At 30.1% G+C, this 20,943-nt stretch overlaps 3 protein-coding genes across 6 annotated transcripts; 1 reads left to right on the top strand and 2 right to left on the bottom strand.

Annotated features, from left to right (window-relative positions):
- Positions 1-607: 607 nt before the first annotated feature.
- Positions 608-5,375, bottom strand: LOC126841041 (hippocampus abundant transcript 1 protein). Of its 2 annotated transcripts, none has more exons than XM_050577257.1 (12): positions 4,635-4,773; positions 4,461-4,556; positions 4,275-4,337; positions 4,055-4,182; positions 3,871-3,985; positions 3,590-3,802; positions 3,391-3,504; positions 2,319-2,500; positions 1,898-1,995; positions 1,634-1,833; positions 1,044-1,158; positions 608-973 (listed from the first exon to the last, which is right to left on the bottom strand). In XM_050577257.1, the coding sequence occupies exons 1-12, from the start codon at positions 4,659-4,661 to the stop codon at positions 915-917; spliced, it is 1,410 nt and encodes a 469-aa protein (XP_050433214.1). In that variant the 5' UTR covers positions 4,662-4,773; the 3' UTR covers positions 608-914. The 2 variants fall into 2 exon arrangements, with proteins under 2 accessions (XP_050433214.1, XP_050433212.1); XM_050577255.1 differs by lacking the exon at positions 4,635-4,773 and adding an exon at positions 4,945-5,375 and having other exon boundaries at positions 618-973.
- Positions 5,376-5,481: 106 nt separating this feature from the next.
- Positions 5,482-8,556, top strand: LOC126841043 (receptor expression-enhancing protein 4-like). 3 transcript variants are annotated; one of them, XM_050577260.1, is made up of 6 exons: positions 5,482-5,747; positions 6,282-6,354; positions 6,991-7,070; positions 7,763-7,883; positions 7,971-8,087; positions 8,153-8,556. In XM_050577260.1, exons 1-6 carry the CDS (start codon positions 5,716-5,718, stop codon positions 8,435-8,437), a joined length of 708 nt encoding a protein of 235 aa, XP_050433217.1. In that variant the 5' UTR covers positions 5,482-5,715; the 3' UTR covers positions 8,438-8,556. The 3 variants fall into 3 exon arrangements, with proteins under 3 accessions (XP_050433217.1, XP_050433218.1, XP_050433216.1); XM_050577259.1 differs by lacking the exon at positions 5,482-5,747 and adding an exon at positions 5,761-6,045; XM_050577261.1 differs by lacking the exon at positions 6,282-6,354.
- Positions 8,557-10,556: 2,000 nt separating this feature from the next.
- LOC126841044 (rhythmically expressed gene 5 protein) lies at positions 10,557-17,861 on the bottom strand. The gene is made up of 5 exons (XM_050577262.1): positions 17,635-17,861; positions 13,103-13,169; positions 11,581-11,685; positions 11,320-11,403; positions 10,557-11,226 (listed from the first exon to the last, which is right to left on the bottom strand). Exons 1-5 carry the CDS (start codon positions 17,734-17,736, stop codon positions 10,928-10,930), a joined length of 657 nt encoding a protein of 218 aa, XP_050433219.1. The 5' UTR covers positions 17,737-17,861; the 3' UTR covers positions 10,557-10,927.
- Positions 17,862-20,943: the final 3,082 nt, after the last annotated feature.

Below are 20,943 nucleotides of genomic sequence, written 5' to 3' on the forward strand. Positions count from 1 at the left end.
ACACTTATTTAAATAAAGTATGGGCATTAGGGTTTTCCATGGCACTAGCGTTACGTTTTATTTCATGTGCATAAAAAAACAAGAAAATAGATTTTTGATTGTCAGCACATTATCACAGTACTTCAATTTATCAAGCAAGTAGCCAGGATTTTATTTGGTGATAAAAGGATCCGAAAATAAAATGTTTCATAGAAATTTGTTTTTCTTTTCATCAACATATTTAAAAGAATTACAAAGATACTGGATGACCTACTTCTCGTGTAACACCCTGGAAGTGCATGAGAGCAATATTAGTTTAATGTACAAATAAGAAATAAAAACAAAACAAAATATAATGGTTTGGTTTTTTTGAGTCTTAATAGTAATTAACCTTAAATTCAACTACAAAAAACCAAACAAAAAAATGTACTGTTAAAATAGTAAAAAAAAACTAGATATAAATGCGATTTTTGTACATAAAACATGATGCGAGATATCAAATAATAATAGAGCCACTATTCAACATACACCTTATTGGCAAAAACTAATTAAATTTCATAAAGAAATGCTCAAAGTGAACATAGCAAAAAAAATTGTATTAGATTACTGTCAAGCATTTTGTTTTAAACTTATTAAAATGTATAAATTATTGTAATATGGCATTTCATAGTGTTGTATATGATGATAATTATATTAATATCTTATTTTTGATACTTATACACTTTTCGTTAATGTAGACTAATTAAGTGAAATAGATTTTACCGCATAAAGTTAAATTTAGAATTTCTACAATTACTTTATTACATAAGCCATAGTTAATTGGTTAAAATAAACATTATGTAACTACAAATAACTTCAGTACCAGAATAATATAATGATGACTGTTTTTATTTTTATGAATAACCTAAGTTGATTATCTAATTTTGACTAGATGTTTATAAATAAGACTGAACGTTAGATCTACCAATTTGACATTGCATTGGCAACGAAGAACCTATAACATTATTGTAATTAGAAGAAGAATATTTTGAATGTGAATTAAATTAAGTAAAACCAAAATTTACCAGTTTGCTTTGAACGCAATTCATTACCGCATGGAGCTTCTGGAATAAACACCGATACCAATAAAGCACACATTACGAGAAGTGACCCAAACACAAATGGTGGTCCTGGAATTAACTAAAAAAAAAGAAAACACAATAAAATATATTTACACAGATTTTCATACATAAATTTGAGATGAGAATCTTTGTCACGGGTTGGCTCTGGTACTGCTTATCTGATAGACATGAGGTTTTTTTTTACTTATAGATTATACCGCAAAGCAGATTTTAAGCATAGTTTATAGTCGTTAAATGTAAAAAAAAAAAAAATTAAATAACGAACGTCAGATAAGTTTTTAATTCTTGATGCAAAAAGCAGAGTTGCCATGGAATATGCATTTCCGCACATTTTAAACTGTACCATACCTCGCTGCTGTTATCATGTATGTGTGTGCAGAATTGTTACCCAAATTTGTTTTAATATCTATTTTTTAATCCGGGCAAAGCCAAGTATATCCATTGGGCTAACTGCCCAAGTACATGGGCAGTTAGTATAATACTACAATATATGTACATTTATTATTTTTTTATGTTTTACAAATTATGCTTACCGATGTAGATGGATCGTTGTGAAAGTTATATTTTAAATGTTCAACAATAATTGAGTTGTTTAAAGTCTGAACTGGAGTATGCGCCATTTGCATGCCTTCATTGAGATTGACATTGAATAAATAGAATGTAAACCCAAATATTGCTGGTCCTAAACCACCGCAAAGACCACGCACTCCTGTTACTACCCCTTGTACGACTCCTAAAAATTAAATATACAACTGAAATATAAAAATCTTCTACTCGTTCAAACTATTTTATTATACCTTGTTTATCTGCAGTAGAATGGATAGAAATAAAAGAACTAATAGCTGGGTACGTGATACTTGAAATTGCGGCCAAGACACAAGCTGACCACATAACCCTAACATAGAACAATTATAAACAAATATCATATGTTATCACAAACTAACACAAGTCTTTAATATTTAAGATGGGACGGGAGAAGTAGACTAAGGCGGCAGGTTCCATGCACGCACCATCGCCGGTTCAAACTTGGCCATGGGCGGCATCTCTCCCTGGGCAGGCAACTGTCTAGAGAGAGGCCGCCATCCTCCCACAAAAAACTTGGCAGAAACATATGGGTAACCAGCCCATTCTGCCAAGCAGGCATCCGAACTAGGCCTTGGGACCTACTACCAAACATTAATGCTATAAGCAAAAAAAAAAAAAATGTTTAGGACATACCATGTTTCAGAACCAAATCCAAACCACATAAGTTGCATAATTTCAAATACTAAGCCAATCATTATCGTATATTTAGCACCCAACATTTGCATGATTAACCCGAGTATAGATTGAATGGCTGCCGAAAGCAACCCTATCACTGCAATAAGCACGGATACCTTCAACATACTAAAACCCATTACCTAGAAAAAAAAGCCATAAAAACACCAGAAAATTAATTGTTAATAGTGATGCGAAGTAAATCCAAATTCTAAACATCGATAATCTGAGTTTTTAATTTAAAAATAGAATTTTCAGTAATAATATTATAAAAATTACTTTGGGAACGGAAATGGCTATTTATTAGCAAAGAATAGGTAATATTTGTTTTAAAAAATCCCTATTAATAGCCATTTTAAATAGGCCGAAAAAAATATTAAAATTTTCTATTAATAAAACTTTTAATCTATTTTTTTTCCGAGTTATGGCGAAAGTTTGATAAAAAATCACTTTCGGAGAAGTTACTTTCAGGCATACCTTATGGACAGATTACAATTTTATTGTTTTTCTTACTGTTTTTTCTATGGGGGCTAATAGACTGATTCATAATTTAGCTATTGGGAAATAAGTTAGATTTTATTAGAAAACTATAGTAAAAACTTATTAGAAAGAAGTAAAAATATAAATGGTTATAATAAAATTTTAAAAACAAAAATAAAAAATCGGATTTTTAGCTCCTATAAAGAAGACAATAAACTTAAAAATAAAAACAAAATTTTTGAAATCAATGGTAGACACTTTAGAAAGTGACTTCTTGTTTTAGTCTTTAATTGTATAAAATTTAGTGCTTTCAGTTCCCCTTAATTTATAAAATTTTAATTTTATTACAGAAATATGTGTTTAATCCCTTAGTTATTTATAAATCTAATTATATTTTATCTAACAACCAAATATACAAAAAAAAAAATTAGGATTGAAAAAGATTTAGGATTGTAGAATCTGGATTTTCTAACTTCGGCAAATCCTACTTTTTCTCCATCACTAAATACTAATTATAATTACTAATCTAATTATCGATAAAATAATAACGTACAAGTCGCAAATAAACAAATAATGATGAGTATTCTCCAGCTTCCGGAAGATATGATAAAAATACTGTTAAGCAAAGAATCAGTACAGTACGATCTCGACCGACCATTTTTAGAGCCTAAAAAAATTATAAATAATAGTTATAAATTGTTCAATTTGAATATATTTATTACTGCTAATATTATTGAGTTTTTAAGACTTACAACAAAGGGATCGGCTTGTTCCCAGGATATACAATTAGTGGACATTCTAAGTTTATATGGTAAGCTTTCAGGAACAGCGACAATTATAAATAAAACATTTAACAAGGCAATAAGCGAGGAAATTAAAACGACATAGTTGGAACCATAATTCTCCATGATGTATGAACCAAGAGCAGGACCGAAAACCATACTGGCTCCAAATGTACCAGTTATCTATATAAAACAATGACAATATAATATGTTTAATTATTTAATAATTTGTAGATTTTTAAAAATTTTACCAATCCATAATAGTGGCTTCTTTCTTTTTCATCGCTTATATCTGCTATATAAGCAAATACAATTGAAAATGTTACTGAGAATAAGCCAGAAATACTAGTTAAAGCGAAAAACCACCTAAACGTTAAAAATAATAATTAATAAAATATGTTTTCTTTGCGATTAAATATAAATGTAAAAAATTACCCAGAATCCAAGACCATAAATGGTATTGGAATACATGTAAAAAATACAGTCAAAAACAGGAAAAATTTTCTTCCCCAAACATCAGACAACGCACCAATTAATGGAGCACTCATAAACGATAGCAAGCCCTATGACAAGAAATAGATAACTCTTTAACTGTTTATACTAGTACTTTATAAAAATTATACTTTTTTTATTTATTCTTTTTTTTTTGGTTTACCTTTACACCCCAGATAATTCCATTCATAAGCAATGCATGATCTTGAAATGTATTGTTTAATTTCTAAAAACAAAAAAAAAAATTTGATTGCAATAAAATTTGCACACAAATTATACAAGACAAAAAAAGTGTGCAATAAATTACATTTACACTTTGAATTATAAGTAAATAGTTTAATATACTCACCGATACTGTCGGCAAAGTGAGTAGACCCCATGAAAAATATTCTAAAAATGTTATTATTAGAGCGTGATAAATAGAAGGCTTTCCGATTCCGGATTTCTAAAAAAAAAGTAAAAACACATATTTTAGAAAGGACATCTTGAATTATTTACAGTTTCAAATAAAAGTGAGGCTTACCAAAGAGATCAATTTAATGTTTAACATTTTAACAACTTTGTATAAAGTACAAAAAAACTCTTGAATGAAAAATTATAATTTTTTCAATTAATGCCTTCGTAGTTTGTTTATTTAAAAATAAATTGAGCAATATAAAAAGGCTGTTGAATAATGAAAAGAAAAATAACAAAGTGCAACCTTGTTTATCTTCAATTCCTTATCCAAAATAATTACTTTATAATTGATACTTATAATTGCAGTATGAGAATCATGGAATATTATAATTGTAATAAGTAGTTAAATACACTATATGATGTGCTTTAATACTTACCATAAATAGACTGTTGTTTGTATAAGTTTTGTAGCACCGATTGCTTCGAATAATAATACCAGGAACTCTAGTGTGTATTTTTAATTTGGAAACCATCGCGAGATAATTTCCATGCTTCCTTTTCCGAAATAGTAGAGAAAGAACTGCTTGGATCTATTGTTTTTTAATCTATTATATAGTAGTTCTCATCGATAGGTCCCTATATAATTATTCTATAGAATGGGTGTGTTAAACCAATTAATATTAACGGTGTAGAGTTCACTACATTAATTTTACTTTAGTACAATTTCATTAATAATTATTATACTAGACCGAAATCGCCCAATTTGATTGACGCTATTATTTATTCAAGTTGAAATTTGCATTCGTAATCAAATGGGTAATTAATATTATTTTTTATTTTTTTGCATTGTTGTCGTTACTCGTTATCAAATATCACTGGCATTAAGCTGCTCAGTGCTCACCGTATCTAATGATACTGATAAGACAAACTTGGGTGATTACCATAACGACTACCATTGGCCGTTTTCATTTGTAAAATTTCTTTTTGTTTTGAAACAGTACGTTAATCCGTTGTTTTAATCTGTGAACCGTTTCCTACCTATACTTTTACACAATATTGTAGTTTTTTTTTCGTTTTGTCGAACAGCATATGTAGTTGATATATCGAAGGATCAAAACTCAGGTGACAACCTGGTTTTCATATTAAATTATATTATTTTGTTTCGTGATTTAACTTCAATTATTCCGTAAATAATAAGATCTTCAAATATGTTGCCCGATTTTCTCTGCAGACCTCTTATGTAAGTACTAAGTTATAACTCGATGTATCATATTGAACAAAGCAAAATGACAACAAAGAGACGCTTATGTCGTAGACATTAGATACCACCATTTTATGTATTCGTATATTTGAGTATAGCTGAGTGTATGCTAGTCGCGATAATAGTTGTATTGTTATACTCAGAAAAATCAGTTTATAATGTTACATACCTTTATCATTACTCCATGGAGGAGGATTATAAAGAGTCATTCTGAAAATAAAGTTTTTATTGTTATAGAGTATCCACACTTCATACAGATACATCAAGTTGCATCAATGTATGTACACAGTCAAGTATATACAAGTTCATTTTATACATTGTTGTCTAACTCACATTTTCTCCCTAAAATCGCAAGTTAAAAAAAAATCTCTGTAGGCTGTAAGATTAAAATCGGATAAATCCTAGATCAAGTTCAATATATTATCTACTACATGATACATGAATTCTCCTATGATACTTATATTTAAATAAATGATTACTGACTTATTAAGAAAATGTATAATATAATTTTAGTATGGTATTTGGAATACTTTATCCTGGATATATGTCATACAAAGTACTAAAAACAAAGCGATCAACCAATTATGTAAGTACTTAAGCCAACCATACACGTTCCGATCTACCTGCGCAGGTAGACCGTAGTGTATGGCCGGTATTACTCATAATAATTATCCATACAATTTATAAAACAATAATTTTACCTACATTTATTTGTTATATATATATATATATATATGTTAGTATTTGGACTAAACAAATAAATATAGGTAAAATTATTGTTTATATATATATATATATATATATATACATTTAGAGAAGATTTTAATAATAAATAGACATAGCATTAATGGATTGAAAGAACAATTGTTTTTATCTTATTAAAGAATAATATATATATATATATATATATATATATATATATATATAACATTATTAAATATTTTTCAAATTGTTCAATTCTATTTTCTTTGTTAAACTCGGTTTTGGTCTCAGAATTAATGTTAAATTTTGTGTTTTCTTTTTATACACAAAAGAAAATTAGGAACTTCTAATTTTTATTTTGTAAGTGGTTTAAAACTTAAGAGGCAATTTATAAACAAATTTAAGGTGTTAAAGTAAACCAGCCAAAATACTATACAAATAGATGTATTTTGATTTCTGTTATTAACTTGTTGTAGTGTTATTGCTGTTATATGAATACTAATTTATTTTAAATGTTTAGGGAATTTGGTTAATGTATTGGGTCACTTTTTCAATGTTCACATCAGCTGAAACAGTAACAGATATTTTCATTGGACCCTGGTAAGTATATTAAATTGTAACAATTATTTATTTATTTTAGAAAAAAATAAATACTATTGTTATATAATATGTTATTGTTTATGCTTCTTGGATACAGCGTGAGTATAATTTACAAATTAATATTTGTAAATTTATATACTAATTCATATGGGCATATGGCTAATTGATATAAGCAGCAAAGCGTTTTTATTTTATTCAAACATATAAATTATAGTTTATTTTATTAGTGTTAAGATGGAATTTCTACTGTAATCAAAAGTTGAGTAAAAAGTATTAAAAAATCAAAGTTGGCCTTTAGACCTGATTAGCATATTATGTGTTAGTGTTATTAATGGTTTTGATCAAATATTCAGTGTTATTACCAGATTTTCTTTGAAGAGAACATTATTAAAACAATAATTGTACATCTATATTATATCTATCAAACATGACCAAAAATGATTTAAATAATAATAAAAACCATATACAAAGTTAAATTTTTAGTCAACCGATAGTTCCCAAAATACCAATAAGTTGATATTTTATTTAAGGATTTGATGCGATAGCACAGAATGTATTGGTTTTGTAATAATGTTTTTAAAAAATGTTTTATATTAATGGTCGTTTTTAATGTTAAATGTTGTATTAATCAGTAATCTTGACTTTTTTTTTTATAGAAAACAATAAAATTAATCTGTAAAACTGTATTTTAGGCTGCCATTTTACAATGAGGTGAAGTTGTTTTTACTTTATATGACTTACCCAACTTCAGACAGCTCACTTACTTATGTTTATAAAAATATTATAAGCCCTTTCATAAAACGTCATGAAAAGGTAAAAAAAAAAAAAAGTTACCTTATATTATATAATTAAATTAATGAAATAAAAATGTTAAAATATTTTTTGAACTTACTATTTTAGGATATTGATAAACAAATTAATCACTTCAAACGCGGTGGGCTTCAAACATTGATGTCAACCGGAAAAAAGTGTACAGATATGATGATGACAATGATTTTTAAAGTTCTTCAAAACAATGTAAGTCAAATAAAATAAAAAAATAAAACTACATTTTGTTAAGATTACCTATTTTTACAATATAGGGGTTTCCAGTTGGTCACTTCATAAATCACAGTATGCACTTGCATACAAACGTGAACCCTACTTTAACAATCGAACAAACTGATGGAAATGGTATTTTATGGGACGAGACTATGGATAGTTCGGAAAATGAAGAGACCTTAGAAGAGGCTTTAAAACCATTACCACAAGATGAAGAACGAGATTATTCTTTCTCTGATATGTACACAACACGACAAGATGAAAATCCAGTGGTAGTACAGGGGCCACCGTCTTCAAACACCAGACGAAGAAAAAAAACCCGCTAATTGAGTTTTTTTGTATTTATGTTTTATGGCATATACTCCATTTTTTTTATATCATAAAACTATATCATACTTCCTACTAAAAGACTTCTTAAGTTTTAGATTTTTTTATTACATTTCCTGTATCTATTTTTTTTTTTTTTTTATCATGTTTGATCTCTAATCTAAAAAAAATTAAACATCATCTTATTGAAAAATTGATCTACGTTTTATGTTTGTTCTACTGCCTAATTTACTGATGAAATTATTCTTCACATAATACATAAGCAATATGTGTTATGCATAGTGGTGTAAGTCATATTAACCATAATTAGAGAAACAAAAAGGTTTAATAAAAACTATAGTTGATGATATGGGTATGGCCGTGCTATGCTGCCATCTGGTGGTAAAAGGTTATGAGTTAAGACATATTTCACATTACTTTTCAATAAAAATTCGAATTACCGATTTTTAACTTCATAAAGCCAATTTGTAGTTACTAATTCAGCAGTGCTTACAAGATGATCACATCGTTAAAATTAGTTGACTTTTAATCCTCTATGAAATACTATTATTATCAGATCCCTTCAACTAAATTACCCTAAGTTTTATGTTTCTAATGAACTTTAAGTTTCATATTCAATACAAAGTAAATATTCTGTATTACAATTGAAAACGATTAACTGATAAAAGTATTAAGGTTTTCTAGTTATTAAAGTTATTTTTCTCCAAGTTATGGTGAAAGTTTAATAAAAAAAGTTCTAAGTTTAAGTCTACTTAAAGCCTAATGGCTAAAATTATAAAACATGGAACACGCTTTTGCCTGCGGGCTCTTGAATAGTAATTATTTCTGATCGATAATCTTGCAATTTATGACGATAGTATAGTTTTTTTTTTTTATAGCCTTTATTAATAATAGCATACTCTTAACTCTTAATTATATGTTCTGGTAATTAACTGGTTAATAATTTTAAGCTATATTTTTGTAGTTTTTTACATATTGAATAAGATTAATAAGAAATAATCTAAGTAACTGTGGATTGTCAATGGTTTATCTGTATATTAATAATTGTACACAATACGTGAACAATTGCGTGATGTTATTAGAACAAATTATCGCAAGTTATTGTAATAAGTGTTGAGGTGTTACAATATCTGTTGTGTTGCATACGTCGTACGCATAAACCCACTTTACAAATTGGAAGTTCCAGTAGACTATCGTACCGAGTCTAGATAAGACATCATCTAACTTAATAATGGCGCCAAGCAATGTTTGTAGATATTTTAAAAGACATGACTCCAAAGGATCAGCAACATGTTTGTTATGCGATGATGTATTAGTTAGCAATGGCTCTAGCCTCTACATAAACTTTGTGGTCGCATTATAATGCGTGGCATGCCATAGAACATGCGATATGCAGATGGAACAGATAATAATGAGTAAGATAATACAAATTATTTTTTTGCGATCGAATTATAATGAAGACATCACCATTATTATTGAATAATGGTATGATGTAATGTACTTGGCTTTAAACATATTTAAAAAATACAAGCTAGAACCAACTAAGTTCTTTTTCTAGAGTTCTATGATCTATCAACTTTTAAAATTTAACTGGCTAATTAAATTCAATAAAAGAATAATTTGAAGAAAACAAAAATAAAAAAATCGGCCTTTTAATTTCCATCTATGTTAAACTTAAAAATAAAAACGAAGTGTTTGAAATGAGTGGTAGATACACCAGAAGGGTTTTTTTAGTCTTTAAAATTCGGTGCTTTCTGTTCCCCTTAATACTGAAATGTATTTGTATGGCCTGTTTAAATTCTTAACTTATTTAACTTAATTAGTCTAAATTGACTAGGTCTCAAATTAACGATAAAATCAATAGATAACGTATTAATCGGACAATTAATAACACTGTAATAATATTTAACTAAATAGCTAATGTTAAAATAATAATATTATTTACAATTTATAACACTACACAAAAATATATAACAATTGTCTCTATTGTCTATAGACTATAAACAATACCTATAGTATAGAGTATAGACATTGTTTCAGTATATAATCAAATGACAATGAATATCAAACGATCAATAATTTAAACTTAGAATACAACATATTTTTTTTTTATAAAAATGTTTACTTAATTTTTAACATAAATATCACAACACATGGTACCTAACAGTACTATTTACAAATAAGTTAAAATAATTATAAATTTATAAATAAATAATAGTATCTCACTCTAAAAAATAAAAAGTTTAAAAAAATTGTGTTCACAATTATTTAGGACCCTGACACATTTAAACCTAAAGAAAACAATTAAACAAATAGTTACAATGAAAGATATAATAGAATTTTCCAAGATAAAAAATGTTTCTCCATAATACATAAAAAAAATAAATATATATCTATATAAAAAAAAATACGCATTTATAAAAATAAATAAATAAATATGACGTCTGAAACTGTACCAAGTTGTTGAGAAAAGGCAGTGTTTAGAAGTATCAGTTGATGGGCTTTAAGGTATACCTATATGGTCTTGCGGCCGGTCTTTCTTGCGTCTTCCGTTGTTGGTTGCGTTGACCTAATACATCGACCATGGACGGCATAGGTTTGGATCGCATGGCTAAGAATTCTTCTGCATCCTCGTCTTTAGGCAAAGGTCGTTGAGAATCGCCTGGAACTGGACGGCCATCGGGCATCACTCTGACCACCATCGGTCCGATAACATAACCGCCGGGCGGTGTTGCTATTTCTTCCACATTGTTTGATGCTGATCCTAAATCGTTTTCCCCGCTTGTTTCTAAAATGAAACATAATGTTAGAACAGTTGATATTATACATTTATGATCACATAATAATAAATAATATGTATATTATTTATTGGTGTGCTTACCTAATGGATCAGTGTTTTCGTGTTGGTGTTTGTTATTGGTCGTTTCTGATGGAGAGTATCCTCCTTTCATCATAGAATCCCAAACTAAAAAAAAACAAAACATTTGTTTTTAATATATTTAATCGTGGTATGTATGTTTTTGAGTACCTAAGCGTTTGTGTGTGAGCTATACGTATGCCAAACACGTCATTTCAGATTTATGATGTTGAGTCCTATGATTATTAACCTAATAATTAAAAATATAACCAACGAAATACATACTCATCATGGTAGAGCCTCTTTGATAAGGGTCCATTTGGTCTAAGCTGTCATCTTCCATTTTTGCTAAATTAGTCAAACCGTAAAGAAGCAATACTTTATTGCAGTCTGTGGAAACATAAAAGGGATAACATGAATTTCACGATGTACACAATAATCTAGATAATTTAATGTTTCTAAATTTCAGCGTTACATAAAGCAGTACCTATAGACGCGCCAGTTCGATATTTGCCACAGTTTTTAAGAAATCGCGTGCGTTGTTGTTATTGAAGACATGTCGCAAGTGTATTATAATAATTTCGAAGTGAGAAATGCTTAAATTATGTACTGTGCCGTAACACGGTTATGTGCGTATAAACATCAAAAGTAAGATACCCATTGGTCAGCAAAAGTCAATATTTGAATACAACCTTTTCCATTAAAACGAAGCTGAGCGGATATCAGTACCTATATCACTTGTTGAGCCGACCAGAGAAAGCAATTTCTCATGGGTCAATTTCTTAAACTCTATTATAGTCACACACACACACACACACACACACACACACACACACACACACATAATAATAATATACTCCGAATGTGATTAATGAATAGGAAATGTCAACATTTTGTATAGCTTTGTTGTTGCGTCAAAAAAAAAAAAGCTATGGTCGACCAGGAAGCTCGCCTAAACGTTAAAAAAAACACATTTGATATTTTAAAACCAATTAGCGCGATGATTGGGGAAAAACGAATAAAGTAGTAATTGCGATAAGTACAAGAGTGGCGGCCGAAAAGGAAATGAATATGGTATTATTTTCTCAACGTTCAGCTTCTAACCGTGACCCGCAATGAGGAGAGGCAATAACCTTCGTGCGGTGACATGCAAATTAATTTAACGCCGATGAACCCATCAGAAGACTTTAACGAATGATCGATAGAAAAGTTAAATATATAATATAATATATTAAAGCTATATAAAAGTCACGACGAACACCAAAGTGCGTGTTTACTGTTAAGACATCTTATTCAAGAACATATCCTATTGAACGCCGCACTGTCGCTGAGATTACCTTGAAAGTCCATCAAGGAAACGTGTATTTGTCGTTGAAACCTTTTAGTATTAAAATGCATTTTTTTATAAACCTATTTCGTGTATAGGCTGTTTGGATTATCGTTTTGAGGTTACTAGCAAGTAACTTACTACTAACGCTCGACACTAAACGATAATGAGTTATTACTCTTATAATATGCTTAGACGGTGAAAACCGTCGAGAAACCGTTTTTGGGTCAACACACATATAAACACGCTCGTATGCATTATACTACAATCGGACAAAAATCTGTGTACAACGAGATGATCCGTTAGGTTAGGTTCCCAACAGTTGAGCAACCGGCGCGGCACAAACCGCATAGAGCGAGTTTATTATTATTTATTCCTTCTTGTCTCATCTCAGTAGGTTATTCGGTTACACACATCGGCATAGACTTATAAATAACAAACGAGTATTTTAATAAATACATAAAAAAAAAAATGACTTACCCGGCATCGAAGATGAATCACAAAAATCGGCTACTTGTTTTACAAACATGTTAAACAAGTGGCTCATCTGAAAAAAAAAAGATTAAATTGTATAAGGACTTAAGTCTAATCCTTAGTTTGGTAACTGTCTTTTTTTATATATTATACAAGTCGCCGTTTTCTGAGAATCGAAGATACTATATTTATAAAACTGTTAAAACATTCGTGGTTTAGTTTTTTCGAATTTTCTTTGTTAACGATCTTCTATAATATCAATTACGTGTTCGGATGACTTACAGTAATAATGAACCATGGATATAAATATCTTTCATAATTTATTACTAGTACAGTAATAATAGGTTTTAAAACTATTATCTTGTGCATTTCTGAAGTCTCGTCTCAATTTGCAAAAATCGGAAGTGAAATATCTTAAAGAAATATATAACTAATTCTTTATCCTATAATCGAATTCAACTACCAAGTAGAATAATTAAAAATATGCATACATCAATCAAACGGTCTGTGACAAAATCTAGCTGTACAAATAGGCACCCTTTTAAACCCGCTTTTCAGAGATAAGAAGTTAAAAAAATGCATGCTAGTCAAGTAAATAAATCATTTTAGATTTCTAAAGTTAAATTAACAAAACCTAAAACAATTTACAATTTACCATATAGTAGTTAATTGATTAGGTAATATCTCATTTTCTTGTTTTGGTTTTAGAACGTATTCTCCATAACGGTATGCAGTATGCTTAGTATGTATAATAAATAAAACTTCACATTTTAATTAAGGGGCGAATTGTGTAAATACTAAGTTCATTCACTTGTAAATTTTAAAATCAACTTGAAACAAAAGAGGAAATTATCGCGTAGGCGACAACGAGTGTGATGTGGACCAGTTTGGTTTCTTTAAATTGGCAAAAAAATCAAAAACCATCTGAAGACTATTCAACTTGATCGTAATGTCAAGAACAATGTAAGTACATGCAGCTAATGAACCTGGATGCATCTGTTCAGTTTACGTCACTAAAAAAACTAGTTTTTCGTCAAAATGAAAAGGCAGCGCATTATTAGGTAGTAATATTAATATTATACACTTCTGCGTCATCAATTACTGTGATTGAAGGCAAACAATTCTGTAAAACACATACATAATTCATAGTTAAGTTGTCAGTTGGTAATTTTTGGTGATGTTGTTTGAAGTCTGAAATATTTCACTAGATAGTGAAATACACCATTTTAGAAGAGACAAAAATGATAAAACTATTAAAAAAAAGTGTGCAATTATAGCAACTGAAATACAGTAAAAAATGTTGACTGATTATAATAAATATTACAAAAAAGTTTTAAATAATAAATAAAAAATGAGAAAAAAAAATGTAAATCGGTGAAATATTTAATTTGTTTTATATAATTACTTTACAAGACCGAAAAAAAAACAAAATAATGAAAATTGAAATATTTTAAAATTTTATATTTCATAAAATTTTCGAACACTAGTTGTATGCAATTAAATAATGTATGTTGTTCGACGCCGAGACTATGTTAATGAATTATTGAAAATCGAAACTAATTAATCTTGTCTCTAGTTGGATAGCTGGTATCCTGCGGGCGCCCTTGTAAACATTTAGAACCCGTAAACAAATCATTTAGATTGAGACAAACAAACAACTACCGAATAATAAATGAAAACCTTCACAATAACATTACAAAATTCGCTTAACGTGGATACTGGATATTGCTAGATAGTGACATATTTTTGGGGTGTATTAGCATAGTTCTTTGTTTATAATAATATAAACAATTTAATCCATTGTTGTTGGCCCGTCATTGTGCTATCGAAAATAACAAGCCGGGCATAGAACGGAAATCGAATTACCATCGTATTTTATTTTAATAAAATAATGATAATAAATATGAACGACAGCCGTAGATCCGGGTGTATTGTCAACGGCGGCGCGATTTTCAACTAATTTTTTTTTTCAGCAAAATATTGCATTAAACCTAGGCTGCAGGTTCACATAAGACCACGCGTATAGCATACTTGTCTATGCATAAGGCACCCGCCGGTCATACACGCACGCAGCATAAAGGGCTGCCCGGAGAAAGTCGCGGTCGTTCGTGTAATAATAATTAGCCTTTTGTAAGAGAAATATTATGTTATAGTAATAGGTCCTGCTACTAAATAACAGCTATTCATACACTGTTTACACAGACATATTATTAATGTTACGGAGCTTATCGTCTGCAGCGGCGGCGACGATCAGCCGATGATTTAAATCATCAGCGATTTAAATGACGTTAACTACGCATAACTTGCCATTAAACGCGCCAGGTTTTTACATTTTTTTGACGTAACCACTAAAAATGTCACGAGGCAAGCGAAGGCAAACCCCTTGTCAACTGTACCAATAAAATAAAATAATGTATTTTCAAAAAAAAAACGGAGGACAGCAGCTGGAGCCATTAACGTATAATATATATATGGCTTGTCGCCCGTAGAGAACAAAAAACAGCTTACTATGAAAATGGCCAAACATTTATTGGTGCGAAGTGAAACCTATTTAATTCCCATGATTACCCGACAAAATACTTCACTCTAGAGTCTAGAGAATAAAAGGTCATAATTAAGCCGGCGATAAAATAAGAATATATAGATCTCCTGGCGGCGATATAATTGTAGATAATTACTAATTAGTAAACTCAATTCGATTTCAGAATAAATGTTTCTACTCAGGTTGAATTGTTTCAATGATTAAAAAAAAACTCCTAAATGACGCGATGAAATTTTTAACTCGTGTGTTGCACGTATCGCACGTGCCAATTAACTATTAAGCACTAAATACGAGAACGTACAACACGGTCGATGTAACACATTTAAGCGTGAACTACTATTTATCACTTATAGACGCTCAATTATTGTTAACAACCCGTTTTCAATTAAAACAAAATTTAACACAGTTATCTACCGGCTAAAATCTAAATCACACAGCGTTAAATTTGCCATTTGGCATTTAATATTTTGTACAGTTACGATAAGAACCTGAATCGTTTTGCAAACGTAATCTCTTAAACACTTAATCAACAAGATAAATGCATGGGTCAATCGTACATTCGTACCTGTAGATTGTAGTTTAGTGAGAATGTCGAGCTGATAGCGTTTTCGCTTATTTTTCATGGAAAATATATATTAAGCCCATTGAGTGTGCAATGAAAACATTTTATATTAAAAAAACAAGTTAATTCGGTGTGAGAATAACGGTTATCGTCAATGATTATCCGACTTTCGACTTCCTATTCATGTGAACATCGACCACACAATATAGTTTAGTTAAATTCATCAGATTCTGATGTGACGTTTTTAAGAAAAGCAATCACATTGTCGGTTGGAATAATTATTATGATATGTAAAATCATGTTGACCGTGGTAAGAGATTAAAGTACACTAAACTAAATATAAAAGGTGTGTATCATAATATTTTTAAACAGTTTGAACGGCGCCGTGATAGGACAGTATCTTCCGGTAAGTCGTAATTTAAAACAAGTACACGACGCCATCAATAATATCAAATCACGATAATAAACTTAATAACGTAATCGAGTTTTCTGTGTTCTCTACACCCACTATAGGATTTTTATTTATTTAATCTGTCAATTTACCAGAATCTTATGAGCCTATTGACCTTCGTGTACAATAGGGATACGAGGATTGTTTATGGTAGTGACCGATTATTATGTGGAGAACTAGGTACGTCAATTGAACAAAATATGAAATAACCAATTTATTCGTTAATTCAAGAATTTTTTAACGTGTAAAAAGAGGAAAACGTATATACGTTATTACAATCGTATAATTTAAAAAATTTGCGAGTAAATTAAATAAAACTATTTTGCGTTCAATAGTTACGAAGACTAATATATTATAACGGGCGGTAAATCTATGAACGTGTTCGAGCACAGATATAATATATGCTGGATTTGCTCTACTAAATTTGAATAATTTAATCGATTTGTAGAATAAGAATACCGTTGTTTTACTTTATTATTTATTACAATTGGAGTTCCCAAGCGTTGGAAAAGAAGTTTGCACGGTAATTGGTTAGGTTAAGATGCTACGTTATCAACAAGAATAAAATACAGTTACCCCAATATTGATGTCAAACGTGACGGAAGGTAGGTAGGTATAACGTTTCACCGGAATACATACATACATACATACATAGCCTAACGAAACTCCGATGTAAGAATCATCAATGTGGCTCGTATTTACGTGTACTACAAATTCTATGCGGTTGTTATACATTTGTATTGTGCGTTTCCCGCCAATATTGTGAGCGATGAGGATTGTCGTATGTAATGGGACTAGCCGGATATTACCTAACTATCTTGACGACTGCTGAGATACCTTTGAAAGTCAACAAATGTTGGCTCATTAAATTGTCGAATTTCAATTAATAGTACTTTTATTATTATAAATACTTTCAAAATTGCGTTTATCAAGTTGTCAAAAAAAAAATTGCCAATATAGCATAATTTTAGTTGATCACGTACCTTTTCTCCTCTGCTGAGGAACTCCCACATCGGAATTGCCGAGCCGGAGATCCCGGTCGCTAAGAAAGCGGCCGACAGCCACAATAAAACGTAGGGTCTCATAGTGCAGTTGAAAGGGTGAAATGAGATAATTATCGCTGTTGAAGTTGGTTGATCGCAATACGTGTCTTATCGTGCGCGTCTTGAAACACACTGGCCGTCATCGAGTGCCGAATACGGTAATAAGACGAAGCCGCTGGCCGGTGTCTTGGTCGGCGGCACAAGCGACCGTCGCGCCGATACCATTGCGCACGCGCACGCTTCGGCATTGGTAGTGGCGCCTGTACGCCAAGTTCCGGAAAAATCGGAACGGTTTTTTTACACGCGCGCGCGTACCTACTGAAAAAAAAATAAATACCGCACACTGCATCTGTGATCAAAGAGTCCTTGACATTCACCGAATGGTCGCGGGTTGTGACTCCGCGTATGTACGCATCGGCGTATATTACCAACAGTGCCGTGAGCAAAATTAAGTTCATCTGGCGACCAGAGTTGCAAAAAAAAAACATGTTAAATTATATTTTAAACATGTTAAAGACATTGTTTTTTTGTTGTTTTAAAACATTTGCTTAGAAATAACTTTTTCGTAGCATAGGTCACTTTAAGGCCTTAATGCTGATCTCATAAAATTAATTTTTAATTAATCTTATATTTTAAGACTATTAATCAATTCGAACGAAACAACTTAGGGGGATTTCAATACACTTTTGAATAACTACCACTTTAAAAATGATATAAACTGTATCATACCAGTTTTACGATGTTATTTTTTGTTAGTACGTTGTTTCTACGTCAAATTTATTTCTCCACGTGTACCTATTTATTTTTGTAATCAATATATCAGAAACCAAATGCAATTAATTAGACAATAGTTTAAAGTCTACCTCGTCTCATCATCTCTTGCTCGACTACTGTTCCCTACTAAAATTTGCCTGCCCACTTTAGTCAATCAGCAATACTATTAAAACTTATAACTATATCGGATGATAAGTCACTAAAGTTAAATTTTTAAGCCAAGACACTAGGCAGATTCCAAGCTGATTATTATTGAACTAATAATTTAAAAGAAAGTTAAAAATATAATAATTTAATGAAATAAATTCCTTATGTTCCCGTGTACAGGTATCTTATGAATCACATGATTGCCTAAGATGGTCATAAATTAACTGATGAATCATTTTGTAGAGTTTACCCATTAATTTTTATTACATTTCATGATTTGATATCCCATCGTGCTGTGCTTTTTACGAAAAGAATCGATGGCTCATGAGTCATTAATCTTTATATAATATAATATGCACATATTTTCTGATCATATAAGATATAAGTGTTATATTTACTGGCAATTGCAAAAAAAAAACGGAAAAATGAATCCATATTTTTTACTATCCTAATTCGAAATTATGTTATTAGCATTTCTCAATTATAACTTTTGCTTGGACGCCGAGCTATTAATAGTGACAACCCACATCTGACAAAAGTAGGATAAATTTTTTTATGACATTATGTTTATTGTGATCTGCACAGTTAGAAACAGCCAGATGAAGTTTGCTAAATGAATTATAATAATATTAAAATTATGAATCCTAAATGAATTATAATAATACTGCGTACTTGGATGAAACCAAATACTTTAATTTATTTTAATACTACTTTTTAGGCTTAACTTTTTAGTTTGACTATAGACATTTTAATTCAGAAAAGATTATATGGCCCATAAAAAAATTTACCATAACACGCATAATACAATATTAAAAGTTGAATTCTTAGCCATTATTATTTTATTTTTTAAATGTATACTTGATTATTTATGATTTCTAACTTGTAGTAATTGTGTACAAAATTTCTTCAGCATCGGTTTTAAAACGTTTAGCCTGTGAGAAAAATTAAATTGATAGTTTTAAGTTTTAACCTCGAGTTGGAACTTGGACCTTAGGTTAGTTTTAATCTAACTAGCTTGATTTCACTGAGCAGCCTGACTTTAATAAAAAGTATCTCATTTAAGTTAAAAATGTAAGTTAATAGTTATGGAACAATAAAAATGAGACAACATACAAACTATGTTCAGGAAAATAGAACAGCATACAAAAGCTCAAATAAAAAATATTTCAATAATACCATAAAAAAAACTGATAGCTTTTTATGATTTACTTCGAATCGTTGAGATTACTGGAGAAATATATACCGATACAATACACAAAATATGTACAAGGTACAAGTACAACTCGGTACTACTGGTAAAAAGCCCAAAGAATGGTGTCACTTTATTTATATCCCAATTCACAAAAAAAAGTGACAAATAAAACTGCAATAACTTTCGAACTATAGCCTTAATACCACAAACCTGTAAGATATTACTGTACACAATGCAAGAAAGACAAGTGACATCAGATAATAAGAAGAAATTTTACAAATAAAATTGTTCAGCAATATTGTTTTCTAGATTAGCCTGGAAAAAAATGATTATTTATGAAAAGTAGAAGGGAAAACAGATGTCGTCTCCTATTCAATCAACTGACCGGACTTAAGTATCTAACAGAACTTATATCAGTAGCAAAAATCATGCGAAACGTGGAAAACTGAAAAGTCAGGAGAAATATATGTACTTGCATTATCGGCTACGACCTTCAACATCAAACTACAAAACGAATATCATTTTTTTTTTATAAATACAATTTTGTATTTAAAACTTATCTTGACGTTTATTGATAAACAAAAGAAAATGAAAACAAAAATATTTACAAGAAAGTGATTAAATTACGTCCAGCCTCAACGATTGTTAATTAGACAAGATACAAGAACACTGTTGGTTGATATAATGGAAATTAAAGTGAGAGGAATATTATAAGTGTGTAGAAAACTGAATAAAGAAGAGAAGAAGGAGAGAGAAGGACAATCGAACAAAACATGGGCGAGGTTGCAAATAGCTTATTCAGCGTGAAGAGTACAGAAAGGAGAATCGTTAAGAGATAATTTGAAAGCGTGAGCAGGTATTAGGGAATGACCAAATCTTAAACAACAGAAATGTACAATCGTACTGCGGGGCAAAATAAGATTGTTGAACCATTGCTTGCGGGGAATGTTGGGGACGATGAGTTTATATTTATTGGCAAAATTAGTGTTATTTTGTAATTTGTAAAATTTTGTAATTTTATTGTAATTAGGCAAATTAATATTCCGACGTAGCTTAGAAAGAAATTGGATCAGGGGAGTTTAGAAAAGAATGGAAATGTTATGGCAGCAGTAGATTTTGCTAATAGTTAAAGGGAA

This window comes from Adelges cooleyi, unplaced genomic scaffold, assembly GCF_023614345.1.
Source record: "Adelges cooleyi isolate 19-005CV unplaced genomic scaffold, UGA_ACOO_1.1 ACOO_flye_CR_arks_rails_tigmint_CR_PRNA_376, whole genome shotgun sequence".
NCBI lineage: Eukaryota > Metazoa > Arthropoda > Insecta > Hemiptera > Adelgidae > Adelges > Adelges cooleyi.

What these genes read in the sequence shown, in the direction of transcription:
- LOC126841041 (XM_050577255.1), bottom strand. Translation starts at nt 5,040, where the DNA reads ATGGTTTCCAAATTAAAAATACACACTAGAGTTCCTGGTATTATTATT. An exon ending in CAAACAACAGTCTATTTATG is followed by an intron (nt 4,557 to 4,944) that starts GTAAGTATTAAA and finishes CTTTTTTTTTAG; the next exon opens with AAATCCGGAATCGGAAAGCC. An exon ending in TTCTACTGCAGATAAACAAG is followed by an intron (nt 1,834 to 1,897) that starts GTATAATAAAAT and finishes TTTAATTTTTAG; the next exon opens with GAGTCGTACAAGGGGTAGTA.
- LOC126841043 (XM_050577259.1), top strand. Translation starts at nt 5,927, where the DNA reads ATGTTACATACCTTTATCATTACTCCATGGAGGAGGATTATAAAGAGT. An exon ending in GATATTTTCATTGGACCCTG is followed by an intron (nt 7,071 to 7,762) that starts GTAAGTATATTA and finishes ACTGTATTTTAG; the next exon opens with GCTGCCATTTTACAATGAGG. An exon ending in TCATAAAACGTCATGAAAAG is followed by an intron (nt 7,884 to 7,970) that starts GTAAAAAAAAAA and finishes TTACTATTTTAG; the next exon opens with GATATTGATAAACAAATTAA.
- LOC126841044 (XM_050577262.1), bottom strand. Translation starts at nt 17,736, where the DNA reads ATGAGACCCTACGTTTTATTGTGGCTGTCGGCCGCTTTCTTAGCGACC. An exon ending in TCCTCAGCAGAGGAGAAAAG is followed by an intron (nt 13,170 to 17,634) that starts GTACGTGATCAA and finishes TTTTTTTTTCAG; the next exon opens with ATGAGCCACTTGTTTAACAT. An exon ending in CGAAAACACTGATCCATTAG is followed by an intron (nt 11,227 to 11,319) that starts GTAAGCACACCA and finishes GTTTCATTTTAG; the next exon opens with AAACAAGCGGGGAAAACGAT.